General features: G+C 43.9%; 1 protein-coding gene across 2 annotated transcripts in view; it reads left to right on the forward strand.

The window, feature by feature from the left end:
• The window catches only part of LOC139554532 (prolyl endopeptidase-like), a 41,423-nt gene extending 26,838 nt beyond the window's left edge, over nt 1–14,585 (forward strand). Inside the window, exons 4-15 of one of the 2 annotated variants that reach the window (XM_071367393.1) lie at nt 1,323–1,453; nt 1,712–1,921; nt 3,444–3,565; nt 3,880–3,985; nt 4,394–4,585; nt 5,992–6,189; nt 6,484–6,587; nt 6,677–6,813; nt 6,978–7,072; nt 7,428–7,559; nt 8,451–8,607; nt 8,770–14,585. In XM_071367393.1, the coding sequence (XP_071223494.1) occupies nt 1,323–1,453; nt 1,712–1,921; nt 3,444–3,565; nt 3,880–3,985; nt 4,394–4,585; nt 5,992–6,189; nt 6,484–6,587; nt 6,677–6,813; nt 6,978–7,072; nt 7,428–7,559; nt 8,451–8,607; nt 8,770–9,064 (1,879 nt within the window). In that variant the 3' untranslated portion in view covers nt 9,065–14,585. The remainder of the gene's footprint in view (nt 1–1,322; nt 1,454–1,711; nt 1,922–3,443; nt 3,566–3,879; nt 3,986–4,393; nt 4,586–5,991; nt 6,190–6,483; nt 6,588–6,676; nt 6,814–6,977; nt 7,073–7,427; nt 7,560–8,450; nt 8,608–8,769) is intronic. The other variant, XM_071367394.1, reaches the window with a different exon arrangement.
• The last annotated feature ends 300 nt before the right edge of the window (nt 14,586–14,885 follow it).

Raw genomic sequence — 14,885 nt, forward strand, 5'->3', positions numbered from 1 at the left:
TTTTCCTGTGAGCGCGGCGTGGTTTTTAGCTGCGTTGTACGCAGCTTTTGCACACTAAAGGCCTCTATCGTTCTCTATGTGAAATAAACATATTAGGAACTAAAATACAGCTGCCCCTACAAGAGAGGAAACCGGTTAGAAAGCAGTTTAAGGACTAATCAAAAGGATTCAGTGCTGAGCTGGAACAAAAGCCTGCACACTTATTTACAAGAAAATGCACAAAAAGAGAGAACTATGCAATACCTGCATGTGTGGAACTTACTCCTCAGCCTTGGCACTACCCAGACTCTCCCTAAAGCTGGCTTTCTGACCAAACTGAGCAACCGGGGAAGAAGGACCATGGTCAGGGAGGAGACCAAGAACCCATTGACCACTGACGGAATGACAGAGTTCTTTGGTTGAGATGGGAGTACCTGCCAGAAGAACAACAGTCTCTACAGCACTTCACCAATCTGGGTTTTATAGGTGAGTGGGCCGACTGAAGCAACTCCTGAGAAAAAGGCACATAACGGCACGCCTGGAGTTTGCAAAAAGGCATGTGAAAGGCACTGCGAGCATAAGGCAAAAGATTCTGTGGTCTGATGAGACGACAACGCAAACCGCTATGTCTAGAGAAAACCAGGCATCACCTGTCTAACACCTGTCTAACACCAAACCTACCGTGAAGCATGGTGGTGGCAGCATCATGCTATGGGGATGTTTTTCAGTGGCAGGGACTGGAAGACTGGTAGGGCTAGAGGGAACAATGAATGGAGCCAAATGCAGGAAAATCCTTGACGAGAACCTGCTTCAGAGTGCAAGCTACCTTAGACTGGGGCAAAGATTTACATTCCAACAGGACAATGACCCCAAGCATACAGTCAAATAAATGCTGGAATGGCTTCAGAACAAGAATGTGAAAGTCCTTGAGTGGCCCAGCCAAAGCCCAGACTTGAATCCCATTGAAAATCTGTAGAAAGACTTGAAGATTGCTGCTCCCATCTAACTTAAGAGCTTGATAAAATCTGCAAATCCAGATGTGCAAAGCTGGTACAGACACACCCAAGACGACTCAAAGCTGTAATCACCGCCAACTGCGCTTCTACAAAGTATTGACTCGGGTGAGAATACTTACGTAAATGAGTTTTCAGAATTTCATTTTCAATACACCTGCTAACAAAATGTTTTCACTTTGTCATAATGTGTCTATTTCATTTTTTAAATTCAGGCTGTAACATAACAAAATGTGGAATAAATCAAGGGGTATACTTTCTGAAGGCACTGTATGTGTGTCTGATGCTCTCCATGGTAGAACAAATATAACTAGTTTCCTCAGTCCATAGGTATTTCTACTCCCATAACCAGGGCCTGCAGAACCAGGATGCGCTCTATGTGCAGGACTCTCTGGACGGACCGGCCACAGTCTTCTTTGACCCAAACACACTGTCTGCGGATGGGACTGTAGCCTTGAAGAGTGAGCTGATTACTGTAACACAACGTTTTATAGTGTGTTTGTGTGTATGTCTCAACCCTGAGTCCTCACAATTCCTCCTCCTCTCTTGTCAAGCAATTGACATTTCTATTCTGTTATTAGATTTTATCGCTGTGACAAAGGTGGAGTATATTACTAATTAACACAAATGATAGGCCCACTTTACATGATACATCACACAATGTAATATCTATTTTTTCCTTTTCCTCTCTCCTTGCCTCGCTCTCCTTCTCCTTTCAGTGGGGCGCTTGTCAGAGGAGTGCGAGTACTTTGCGTATGGCCTGAGCTCCGGTGGCTCCGACTGGGTGACGGTGTACTTCCTGAAGGCTGATGACCTCGTGACGCTGCCTGATGTCCTGGACAGGGTGAAGTTCAGCTGCCTGGCCTGGACCCACGATGCCCGTGGGGTGTTTTATAATTGTTACCCCCGGCAGGACGGCAAGGCTGATGGTGAGACACACACACACACACACATGAAATCTACTGTATACAGTACAACATAGTATACAGTGCATTCAGAAAGTATTCAGACATCTTGACTTTTTGCACTTTGTTACGTTACAGCCTTATTCTAAAATGTATTAAATAGTTTTTCCTGATCACTCCTCTGACAAGCGCCCCACACAATACCCCATAATGACAAAGCAAAAATTGAAATATCACTTTTACATAGGAATTCAGACCCTTTACTCAATACTTTGTTGAAGCACCTTTGGCAGTGATTACAGCCTTGAGTCTTCTTGGGTATGACGCTACAAGCTTGGCACACCTGTATTTGGGGAGTTGCTCCCATTCTTCTCTGCAGATCCTCTCAAGCTCTGTCAGGTTTTTCCAGAGATGTTCAATCGGGTTCAAGTCCGGGCTCTGGCTGGGCCACTCAAGGACATTCAGAGACTTGTCCCGAAGCCACCTCCGGCGTTGTCTTGGCTGTGTGCTTAGAGTCATTGTCCTGTTGGAAGGTGAACCTTCGCCCCAGTCTGAGGTCCTGAGCGCTCTGGAGCAGGTTTTCATCAAGGATCTCTCTGTACCTTGCTCCGTTCATCTTTCCCTCGATCCGGACTAGTCTCCCTGTCCCTGCCTCTGAAAAACATTCCCACAGCATGATGCCGCCACCACCACCATGCTTCACCCTAGGAATAATGCCAGGTTTCCTCCAGACGTGTCGCTTGGCATTCAGACCAAAGAGTTCAATCTTGGTTTCATCAGATCGTTGTCCTTCTTGAAGGTTCTCCCATCTCCACAGAGGAACTCTAGAGCTCTGTCAGAGAAACCATTGGGTTCTTGTTCACTTCCCTGACCAAGGCCCTTCTCCCCCAACTGCTCAGTTTGGCCGGGCGGCCAGCTCTAGGAAGACTCTTGGTGGTTCCAAACTTCTTCCATTTAAGAATGATGGAGGCCACTGTCTTCTTGGGGACCTTCAATGCTGCAGCGATTTTTTGGTACCCTTCCCCAGATCTGTGCCTCTTATACGATCCTGTCTCGGAGCTCAATGGACAATTCCTTCGACTTCATGGCTTATCTTTTTCTTTGACATGCATTGTCAACTGTGGGACCTTTTTATATAGACAGGTGTGTGCCTTTCCAAATCATGCCCAATCAATTGAATTTACCACAGGTGGTCTCCAAGTTGTAGAAAGAAACATCGTAAGAATGATCATTCGAAACAGGATGCACCTGAGCTCAATTTCGAGTCTGAAAACAAAGGGCCTGAATAGTTATGTCAATAATTCGTTTTTTACATTTAATACATTTGCAAACATTTCTTAAAACCTGTTTTCACTTTGCCATTATTGGGTATTGTGTGTAGATTGATGAGGATTTTTTTTTTTTTTTACCCATTTTAGAATAAAGCTGTAACGTAACAAAATGTGCAAAAAGGGAAGGGGTCTGAATACTTTCTGAATGCACTGAACCTACTGTACAAGTGCACAGACACGTTGAAAAACACACAGCTTTCTGCATTGCTCCACAGGCACAGAGACCACATCCAACCTCAATCAGAAACTCTACTACCATGTGATCGGCACCAACCAATCAGAGGACATCCTGGTGGCTGAGTTTCCTGACCATCCAAAATGGCACAGTGGAGTAACAGTGAGTCTAAAGAGAATGTTTTTTCTTTACATTTCTCACCTGTTGTCCACCACATTCTCCATATGAATCTACTGCTGGTACACTGTCACTCTTTTTCTCATCTCCCTCACTTCTCTCCTCCACCTTGTTTGACTCTTTCTCAATCCCGGATCGATCTTTTGATCTCAGTTTGTAAGTAATGACTTGCATTGTTAATGTAGGGATAGCATCAGCTAGTAGTAAAGTGTCAAATCATTTGTATTTCTCACTCACCCTCCTTGTCCCCCTCTCTCACAATCTTACTCTCTCTGTCTCTCCATCTTCCTTCTCTTCAGGTGTCGGATGACGGCAGGTATGCAGTGCTCAACATCACAGAGGGCTGTGAGCCAGTCAACCAGCTGTGGTACTGTGACCTGGAGAAGCTACTCAATGGCATCACAGGTCTGTCCCTACCATTTTAATCAGACCCTGTATGAATACCTGACATCATAGGTCTCAATACTAGCTCTCATTGTCCTGTACAGATGCAGTCAAATATATTTGCACGATTCACTATTTCTTCCAAAATAAATGTAAAACATTTGGTATTTGATTTCCAACTGCACAGGACCAAGAAAAATAAATCAAAACTGAATGAGATTTTTCACTTCAAAGTAAAAACTGGCCTGTACTAAATTATTCACAAGTTAATGTGGTTGGAGGAAAGGGATTGTCATTTACTCGTACTTTATCTCACCTGTGGTAAGTTTCCTACAGGGTAAATATAGCCATTCAACTACATTCTGCTCCATTGCACTCACTTGTATATTGCATGTGTGCCAATATATTTGACTGCATCTGTACTTATAGGCCTGCTGCCTTGGGTGAAGCTGGTGGATAACTTTGAGGCGCAGTACTCTTACATCACCAACGAGGGTAGTGTGTTCACCTTCCGCACCAACCTGGATGCCCCTCGCTACTGCCTGATCAACATTGACCTGGAGAAACCAAACAAGGAGCACTGGAGGACCCTTCTACCCCAGCACGACAAGGACGTCCTGGGTAAGAGAAACCTGAGCAGTGGTATCCAACCCTGGTTCTGGAGAGCTACAGAGTGTAGCTGATTTTGGATTTTGTTCCAGCCCACCACTAAAACAACTGATATGACCTAATGACCTAATCATGATGATGGGGATAAGCCAAATGTGTTTTTCGTGTTGGGCTGAAACTAAAATGTGAGTTTCTGTGTGAGTATCCAGGAACAGGGTTGGAGACCGCTGGACTAAAGGAGCTAAAATAAGTTTAGTATGGTCAGGCTACTTGCCAAGTTTCACTTTTTAGATTTGAATGTGTATGTGTCAGTCTATCAACCACAGTGAGTGGGAACTTCTTGGTCTTGGTTAACCCACTTTCGTCATAGCATGCAACTTTGCAAGTACGGGAACTTTGTCTCAATGAATCACGTTTTAAATCTAACACCTGCAAGATGTTTGTGACGTAGCAAGCAATTTTGTCAGCCCTAGTTCATAAGATACTTCCAGGCATTGTAAGAGCTGGCACGCGTCTTCAATGTAGTCGGGCAGGAACATGTCATATGTGAGTTACTTCTCATTTAAAGTTTATCCCTTTTACATACCACAAGGATGTTCTTCACCAAACCATATTGGTACCATATTGACTAATATCATTAGAGCAGTGGTGTGTCATCTGCCTATCATTCTGTTAGCTGAGAGATTTTAATCAGGACTGGAAGTGGGGCCACAGATGTTTACTGCCGTATCTGTGGTTGAGGGTGAGCTTTGGAGGTTTTAGGAGGTTATACCAGGTGGTTTGCGATGTATGCTCAGTGTATTAAGGGCCGTGGGTGTGTGGCTCTCTCTCTCTCTCTCTCTCCATTCCTAGAACAATACACACACATGAGTATAATGTTAACAGCATGTGCTGTACACACGCACACTCTTGGAAATCAGCAAATTCAAGCTACATTATTGACATTTGTTCTATTTATACTCGACTTGACTGACTAGCATTGCACTTCTTCATTTTGGTTGAACTCCCTATACTAGAATATCCGGTGTAGTTGCTGTATCTTAGACAAAGTCCATTTGAGAGGGGAAAGGAGTTAACAGGAAGTCTGTGTCCCATGCTGTACTACAGTTACGGAAAGCAGACTGCCGTCTATTGGACAAGAGAAAGAACAGCCTGTGAAGAATACCTAACACAGTATACTTCAACATTGTAAAACAAAACAGAAATTGCATCCCCCTTGCAATAATTTTCCATGAAATTGGATCCTATATATGTCAGGTTATTGGTGCGTTATGCCTTCCTTATAATCCAAAGCCAGTTTCATTATTTAGCTGCCAATGGTTCAAGTTTTAAACAGAAATAACCGATTCTAGACGTGTTGATATGCTCAGAAGGAACCCAAGTAGGCTACATGTAAGAATTCTCTGTCTTGCTTATAGGCTCCGTGGCCTGTGTGAACCAGCTCCACCTGCTGGTCAACTATGTCCACGACGTGAAGGACATCCTGCAGTTGTATGAGCTGTCCACTGGTGGTCTGGTCAGAGATCTGCCTCTGGACGTGGGCACTGTGGTGGGCCTCAGCTGTAAGAAGAAACACTCTGACTTCTTCTACAAGTTCACCTCCTTCACCACGCCAGGTACTGGACTGTCTCCTAGGGGATACTCAACTTATTTTGTGGTGTTAGACATGAAAAGGATATGGGATTTTCATTGGCATAACCTGAGGTGTTTACACCTCCTTGCCTTTTCACTTAATTATGATTCATTAGGGTTAATATTCACACTGTTAGTATGGAGTGGCTTACATTCAACACAAAGGAAGACTAGCTTTCAATACTACGGTTTGGGTGCCCTCCCTGCCAACGTCCTTATTATCTATAACCTTTGACCTCTCCAGGACCTCTAACCCCTATGTGTCGTGTCCCTCCCAGGTGTGATCTACCACTGTGACCTGAGCCAGGCGTCTCCAGAACCCACAGTGTTCAGACAGGTGGATGTGAAGGGTATCCAACAGGAGGACTATGAAACCAACCAGGTAAGACAACAGCAGATTACAACTACTTACAGTAACAACTTAACAGTATCTTGACACTCTCAGTATGACAACATTGCTGTGTGTTTCAGGTGTTTTACCCCAGTAAGGATGGAACTAAAATCCCCATGTTCCTGGTGCACGCCCGGGGTCTTAAGAAGGACGGATCACATCCTGTCTTCCTGTACGGATACGGAGGCTTTGAGCACTCTATCCAACCATACTACAAGTTAGTATCACAACGCATGGACCTCCAACAGAACATTATGTACATTTCCCCTCCAGGAATTCACAAGTATAGAATTCATCCAAGTGACCTGTATTCTGAGTCGGTGTGATTTGAGTGACACCTGTCCATCACCCCTCCCCTCGCTGTCTCTCTCGCTCTGTCAGGGTTCCGTACCTGCTGTTTGTCAGACACCTGGGGGGAATCCTGGCTGTAGCCAACATCAGAGGAGGAGGGGAGTACGGACAGACCTGGCACAAAGGTACTGTATCTTCCCCACCTAAAGACGCATAGAAATAGGTTAAATACAGCAACAGTATGTTAAACCTACGGACTGTGATTCGCTAGTTTTATATTCACTAGCACAGCTTTCCACTGTTTTGCCTTCACCTGTTATGCTTGGGGGGGGGGGGGGGGGATACGATGAGCAATGGAAACTAGCAATGGAAACTTGTAGCTATGACTATTGATACTCGGACCCAGTCTCTCTGTAACTCAGTTGTCAGAGCATGGCACTTGCATGGCCAGGATAGTGCGTAAAAGTGTCTGCTAAATGGCATGTTATCTATGGACTATGGCAGTATCCCGTCTAGAGTTGAATTCCTTCTTCTGTCTAGGTGGTGCCCTGGGGAACAAGCAGAATTGCTTTGATGACTTCCGGTGTGCAGCAGAGTATCTGATCCAGGAGAACTACACCACAGCCAGCCGCATAGCCATCAACGGCGCCTCCAACGGGGGACTGCTCGTAGGTATGGAGAGGGGATGGCGTTTAAGGCCATCTTTCTAAATGGTCTCCTAGTTCGGTCAATCATAACCGCATTCTCTTTAAATGTTTTATATCTTCAGTGTAATTGTTAATGTAAAGTCCATCAAATAGTATTTATCTACTTAGCTGCAATTAATTCAGTGATTAGACAGCACATTAAACAGTAGTTAGCTACATCATTTAAAAAGACCGCCAACCATATTGCATTGTACAAATCCAACTGAAGAGTACTTCCTTATTTTAAGTGGCTATTTAGGAAAGATTGGATGTTGCTGTAGTGTGTGTGTGTGTGTGTGTGTGTGTGTGTGTGTGTGTGTGTGTGTGTGTGTGTGTGTGTGTGCGTGTGTGTGCTTGTCAAAGAGTGAGTCGGGTATGTTTAAGTGTAAGACAGGTCTCTCTCTCTCTCACGAAACGCATCGAGAACCTCACAGCCGATAGACTGCCGATAGGTATTTAATCACACCTGTTCCTTCTCTTGCAAGAACAAAAGCGGTACCTGTTGCATGCCGACCCGGTGGTGATGAACTTACCGATTGCTTGTCAGTGGCAAACAACTTCACTTTGAGCCAATCAGAGAGCACAAACCCCCACTTGGAGGTTTTTATTTAATTAAAAAAATAATAATAGGGATTTTTTTCGTATGTATGAGCCAGTCACACTGTTCAGAGGTGCTAAGTACTGTCGGCAGGCAAACGTTTTACTATCCTACTGGTGTCTATGGCCATTTAGGAAAGATTGGATGTTGGTGTGTGTGTGTGTGTACTTGCCAAAGAGTGAGTCGGGTATGTTTTAGAAGTGTCATTAATCATATAACAAGTGTAAGACATGTCTTTCTATCTCTCTCTCTCACACACACACACACTTTCAAACCCAGCGGCGTGTGTGAATCAGTGTCCAGACCTGTTTGGCTGTGCTGTGGCTAAGGTTGGGGTGATGGACATGCTCAAGTTCCACAAGTTTACCATCGGCCACGCCTGGACCACTGACTACGGCTGTGCAGACCACCCTGAGCAGTTCAAATGGCTCATCAAGTAAGTCTGGCATACTCAAATCACACACACACACTAAACATACAACACATACTGAACATAAACACAAATGCATTGGACGCCACATTGTAGCTCTGCATGTAATTTGTACAATAAATATTTGGTAGAACTCAATTCTCTCTCTCTCCCTCCACTCACCCTCAGATACTCCCCTCTCCACAACCTCCCCCCTCCCCCTCACATTGGCGCTGCCTACCCTGCCATGCTCCTACTGACTGGTGACCATGACGACCGGGTGGTGCCCCTCCACACCCTGAAGTACTGTGCCACACTGCAGCACGGTGTGGGCAACAGCCCCGGGCAGGCCCAGCCTCTTATGGTCCGGGTAGACACCCGCAGTGGGCACGGGGCAGGAAAGCCTACCACTAAGGCAATCCTGGAGGATACGCACATCTTCTCATTCATCGCTCAGACACTGGGGCTGAGCTGGAGAGAGTGAGGAGGAAGAGAGGGGAGTGAAGAGCTAGAGCAGTGGTCACCAACCTTTTCTGAGTCAAGATCACTTTCGTAGTCAAAAAGCAAGCCGAGATCTACCTCAGATTTAAAAAAAAAAAAAACATGACTTAAAAATTGAACATTAACCTAATAAAAACAGTTCTGTAGGAATGAGGTTTGTGCAGTAGGCCTAATACATTATCACTGCATATTGGCTATATGCCTGGCCTGCCAATATTGTTCTTCTCAGACCATATTATATATTTTTTAAACTCAAGCTGTAACGGCAGCCTTCCTCTTCGTCTGAAGAGGAGGTGTAGCAGGGATCGGACCAAGACGCAGCGTAGCTCGTGTTCAACATGATTTTAATCAACAACACGAAAACGTGAACACTTACAAAATAACAAAATAACAAACGTGGCTTACCGATACAGCCCTATCTGGTGCAGAGAAAACACAGAGACAGGAAACAACCACCCACAATCCCCAACACAAAACAAGCCACCTATATATGATTCCCAATCAGAGACAACACAAAACATCTGCCTCTGAGAACCATATTAGGCCAAACATAGAAACAGACAAACTAGACACACAACATAGAATGCCCACCCAGCTCACATCCTGACCAACACTAAAACAAGCAAAACACACAAGAACTATGGTCAGAACGTGACAGTACCCCCCTCCTGAGGTGTGGACTCCGAACGCACCCCCTAAAACTCTAGGGGAGGGTCTGGGTGGGCATCTGTCCGTGGTGGCGGCTCCAGCGCAGGACGAGGCCACCACTCCACCATTGTCTTTGTCCCCCTCCTTAGCGTCCTTTGAGTGGCGACCTTCGCCCCCGACCCTGGTCTAGGAACCTTCACCAAGGTCCCCACTAGATTGAGGAGACAGCTCAGGACAGAGAGGTAGCTCAGGACAGAGAGGTAGCTCAGGACAGAGAGGTAGCTCCGGACTGAAGGGCAGCTCCGGACAGAGAGGCAGCTCCGGACAGAGAGGCAGCTCCGGACAGAGAGGCAGCTCTGGACTGAATGGCAGCTCCGGGCTGAGGGGCAGCTCCGGGCTGAGGGGCAGCTCCGGGCTGAGGGGCAGCTCCGGGCTGAGGGGCAGCTCATGACTGGAGGGCAGCTCCAGTCTCATGACTGGAGGGCTGCTCATGACTGGAGGGAGGCTCATGACTGGAGGGCGGCTCATGACTGGAGGGCGGCTCTGGCAGCTCCTGACTGGCGGGCGGCTCTGGCAGCTCCTGACTGGCGGGCGGCTCTGGCAGCTCCTGACTGGCGGGCGGCTCTGGCGGCTCCTGGGATCGGACCAAGACGCAGCGTAGCTCGTGTTCAACATGATTTTAATCAACAACACGAAAACGTGAACACTTACAAAATAACAAACGTGGCTTACCGATACAGCCCTATCTGGTGCAGAGAAAACACAGAGACAGGAAACAACCACCCACAATCCCCAACACAAAACAAGCCACCTATATATGATTCCCAATCAGAGACAACACAAAACATCTGCCTCTGATTGAGAACCATATTAGGCCAAACATAGAAACAGACAAACTAGACACACAACATAGAATGCCCACCCAGCTCACGCCCTGACCAACACTAAAACAAGCAAAACACACAAGAACTATGGTCAGAACGTGACACAAGCTTTGATAATAGAATAGGTCAGTTGGTGTAGCACTTGCTAGGCAAAGCTCGCAAGTGCGAGCATAAATTGAAATAATTTGCAAATAATTTGCTTTTTCATTTTACTGGACTGATGGGACCTGAATCTGATGGTCATGGTGCTTTCAAGACAACTGGGTTCTCTGAAAAAAACGAGGTCAATGAGTGATCTTCAGGTCGGAGTTCTAGAAATATGTGTGAGTTTCCGACTTGGATGACCGCTCCAAACTATTTTTCCCATTCGGATCAATTTTTCCCCCCAAGTTCCCAGTTGTCTTGAACACACGGAAGTCAGAGATTTTCGAGTTGCCAGTTGTTTTGAACACGGCATTAGTCTCATCAGAAGGGAGGGAGAGAGCAGCAGAGGGTTTGCCTCTCACTGTCCCTGCTCTTTCCTTTCTTTCCTCTGGTGAGACTGACCAGAGAGGGGACACAGTCTTCCACCTGATGGCGAAACTCGAGTCGCACAACATCTGCCTCATGCACAAATGTATGTTGTTCCTATGACCAAAGAACGTGAAATATTCCTCATTATGAATTCAAATAGACGCGGCGAGCTGCTAACAGTGAGAAAGACGCAGATATATCAATACACCTGGGTCCTCATTGTAGGGTGATTCTGTAACTACTTGCACTTCTATGTCCTCGGGGTAAATGTTTAGGATTTTATTTCAAAAATAAAATTTAAAGGTCATTTGTTTGTTAAGTTCACACTACAATCACCCCAGAATTTTTTAACACCTCTATCAACTTCTTTTGCTACTTTTATACCTCGAATATCACGGTTTTGCCCTTGTCCCCGACCCAGGCTTTTGAGCTTCTGCTATGTTTTTCTATGAGAAAGCATAAATAATTACACATTATGTTATCTACTAGAAAAAAATAGTAAATGAAATTAAATCTATGTCAATATTTGTGAGTATGCCCTTTATTGTTTTTTTTTACACCAAATATACCTATCTTTTGGTAGTGGTGACATTTCCATCAGAGGACAAATTCCTCATGAATAAAGTTTATTCAAGAGAATGTGAATTTAGTTACCATGGAAACTTATTGTGACACTGAAGCACATGGCTGCAGCGAACAGTTGTTCCAGATGTGATGTCCAGAAGTTGAAGAAAAATATGTCAGTCATTTCCAAACAGGCTACAATTTCTTTAATTTGTGGTAGAATTTTGTAAGAATGTGTATATTTATATATTTGGTGTAAACTATATCCTAGTTGTAATACTAGCCAAAGCATGCTGAACAGCCTGTAATTTTTTCTCCAAAAACTAGAAGCCTTATTTCCATCAGTAATTTCCATCAAACTTAACTGTGGTGGAAATAAATGACAGAATGTGGTGGAAATGACACATTCTTTCTGTTATTAGTTTTTACTTTAGGCTTATTTAATCATATTTTAAATTATTTTAATCTAGAAAATGCTCCAAGGTGTGCACAAGTTGAAAACTAAGTAGTATTTCTCTTTGTTTTTAGAAGATGCCACATAAAACAGCACAGAGGTCACAGACATACTGTAGAAACAAAATAAAAAATGATCCTATACGATTCCAGGAACATCTGCAAAAAGACAGGAAGAGATACTGGAAGAAAAAAAGAGAAGGGAGAAGTGAAATCTATCTCTGAGTTACAAAGTGAGAACAAAAAAGCAAGAGAAGGCAATGGAAATGCAACCAACGGAATAGAAGACAGACTTTAAAGAGAACAGTTGCAATGGAGACCTACCTATCAGGCAACACACCACCTCACTCACCAGATGACTTGCAGCCAGAGGACAATATACCTGCCCCTAACTTACCTGCCGCTAATGCACTGCATGATACCCCTTCCTCATAGTCTGCAACAGGACTGAGAAGTTGAATACTTGCTGGAAGGGAAAAGGTTGGAAGAGGTCGCTCAAAAACATACAGAGATCTTTGCATGACAAATGTCAAACTTGATAATGCTTTACGGAAAGCTGAGAAATACAAAAAAGGTATGATTGACTGAAAATGGAGAGAAGATTCCCCAAAGACAAAACAGCAAATGAAGGGAACCCCCCCGAAAGACTTAAGGATTTTATTGTTTCAAAATGCCTTCATTGCAGAGTTAAAGCAAAAGTAGCAAAACATGTGCAGTGCCAAGGACAAACAAGTGGCTTCGAAAATGTTCAGAGGCAACATCCTGAGAAAGTATGGCCCGGTAAAATCAAAATCAAATCAAATGTATTTATATAGCCCTTCTTACATCAGCTGATATATCAAAGTGCTGTACAGAAACCCAGCCTAAAACCCCAAACAGCAAGCAATGCAGGTGTAGAAGCACGGTGGCTAGGAAAAACTCCCTAGAAAGGCCAAAACCTAGGAAGAAACCTAGAGAGGAACCAGGCTATGAGGGGTGGCCAGTCCTCTTCTGGCTGTGCCGGGTGGAGATTATAAAAGAGTCCAAAGTCAAAGCCACAAACTGAGAATTTGGATTTTCAGCAAAAGCAATGAGGGCAAAATGAAAACAGGCCAACAAGTATTCGATACTACAGGAAAAAATTGTGTAACAGAATTAGCACAGCCACAGAAGAGAAAATCACTAGATTATATGAATGCGATTTCAACAGCAGAGCAACAACAGGGGAAAAGGACACACTAACGAGGAACAAGAAGAAAAAGCAGAAGTGTTTCTTGAACGGCACAATTCAGAACCTTTATCAGAAGTTTAAGAGGGAATATTCAGAGATCCAAATGTCCTACTATGAATTCTGCAAATGCATCCTGTTTGGGTTGTCAAGACAACAGTCCAGGACAGGGACACACGCCTCTGCAAACCCAGAGGAACCTCCAGTTCATGACAGAAAACTACAACATCACAAAGTGATCAGCTGCAGCAACATTGAGAACCTTATTGAGTCTTTGTGCTGTGAGGAACTGAAGAAAGAGTGCATGTATAGCGAGTGCTCCCTTTGCCAAGCAAAAGAGCTTAAACATCTGACTTTGACGCTGGTGAGCAGACATGGTGGTTTGAGTGGAAAAACAAAGCTGAAGAGAGAGAGAGAGAAGAAAAACAAAGAGGGAAACATGGAGAAGTTCACTGTACATTTGACAGTAAAAGAAAAGGTGTGTGGCACACTGCAGATTCTACTGGAGGACTTCTCCAAGGTATTGAAAGAGAAGTTGGGGAAACACATGTACAACATTTGACACCAATACTCCAAGCTGAGAGAATTAAAAGAGAATCTGTGGAAAAGAGGAGATCATAGTGCATATTGACTTTGCAGAGAACTACCTGTGTAAATACGCCAGTGAAATACAGGCAGTTCACTTTGATGATTCTCACAAGCAGGTGACCCTCCACACCCATGTTGGATATACCACAAATTATACAGTTTCAGTTTGCTCACTGAGCTCTTCTATGACCCCTCTGCTATCTGGGCCCATCTCTCAAAAACACAGGCCTACTTCCTTGAGCTCTGCCCATCGGCTACTTTTGGAATCTTTGTCTTATATTAATTAAACGTCTAACAGTGGTTGTTGTTTAAAATGTTTGCAATAAAATATTGTTTTCATCTTTTTTTCTTTTTTTACAAAAGATGTCATTTCCACCACACCCATATTTGAGGTAAATGAGTATACTATGTATAATTTACATTGAATGATTTGTTTTAGATATGGAAATCATATGGTTGTTATCATAAAAAGGTTGGGTGGAAATATTTAATTTTTCATGATACATAAATGTTTTCAGAAGTCACAAAGGCAAGTTTATAGATTCAGGGGTCGGGTTGAATTATTATTAGGAAAACCTTAAATCAATTAATTAATTAATGTACAAATGTGTTATTAATAAATTGTATGATTTCATTTTCAACTAAAATGGATGTTTATTGACATGATGGAAATGACATTGTCTACGCCTAATTTCTGACAGTTTGCAGAGCCCAAATGCCCGAAGTTGCAGAATCCCTCAGTAGGGTGACTGGCGTTTTTATGTTTTGTAATAGTGTTCAATAAAAACAGTGTTGAATAAACGTAGACATGAACTCGCTCATAAAAACAGCAGCTCTTTGCTGTATTCTTTGACAGTCTCTCTCGGCATGGTTTAAACACTAAAAGAAGCGCAAGCCTTTATTTCGATGATCAACTAGGAATGCCTTGAAGATTGACTAGGAATGCC

This window comes from Salvelinus alpinus, chromosome 26 (genome assembly GCF_045679555.1).
Source record: "Salvelinus alpinus chromosome 26, SLU_Salpinus.1, whole genome shotgun sequence".
Classification (NCBI taxonomy): Eukaryota; Metazoa; Chordata; class Actinopteri; order Salmoniformes; family Salmonidae; genus Salvelinus; species Salvelinus alpinus.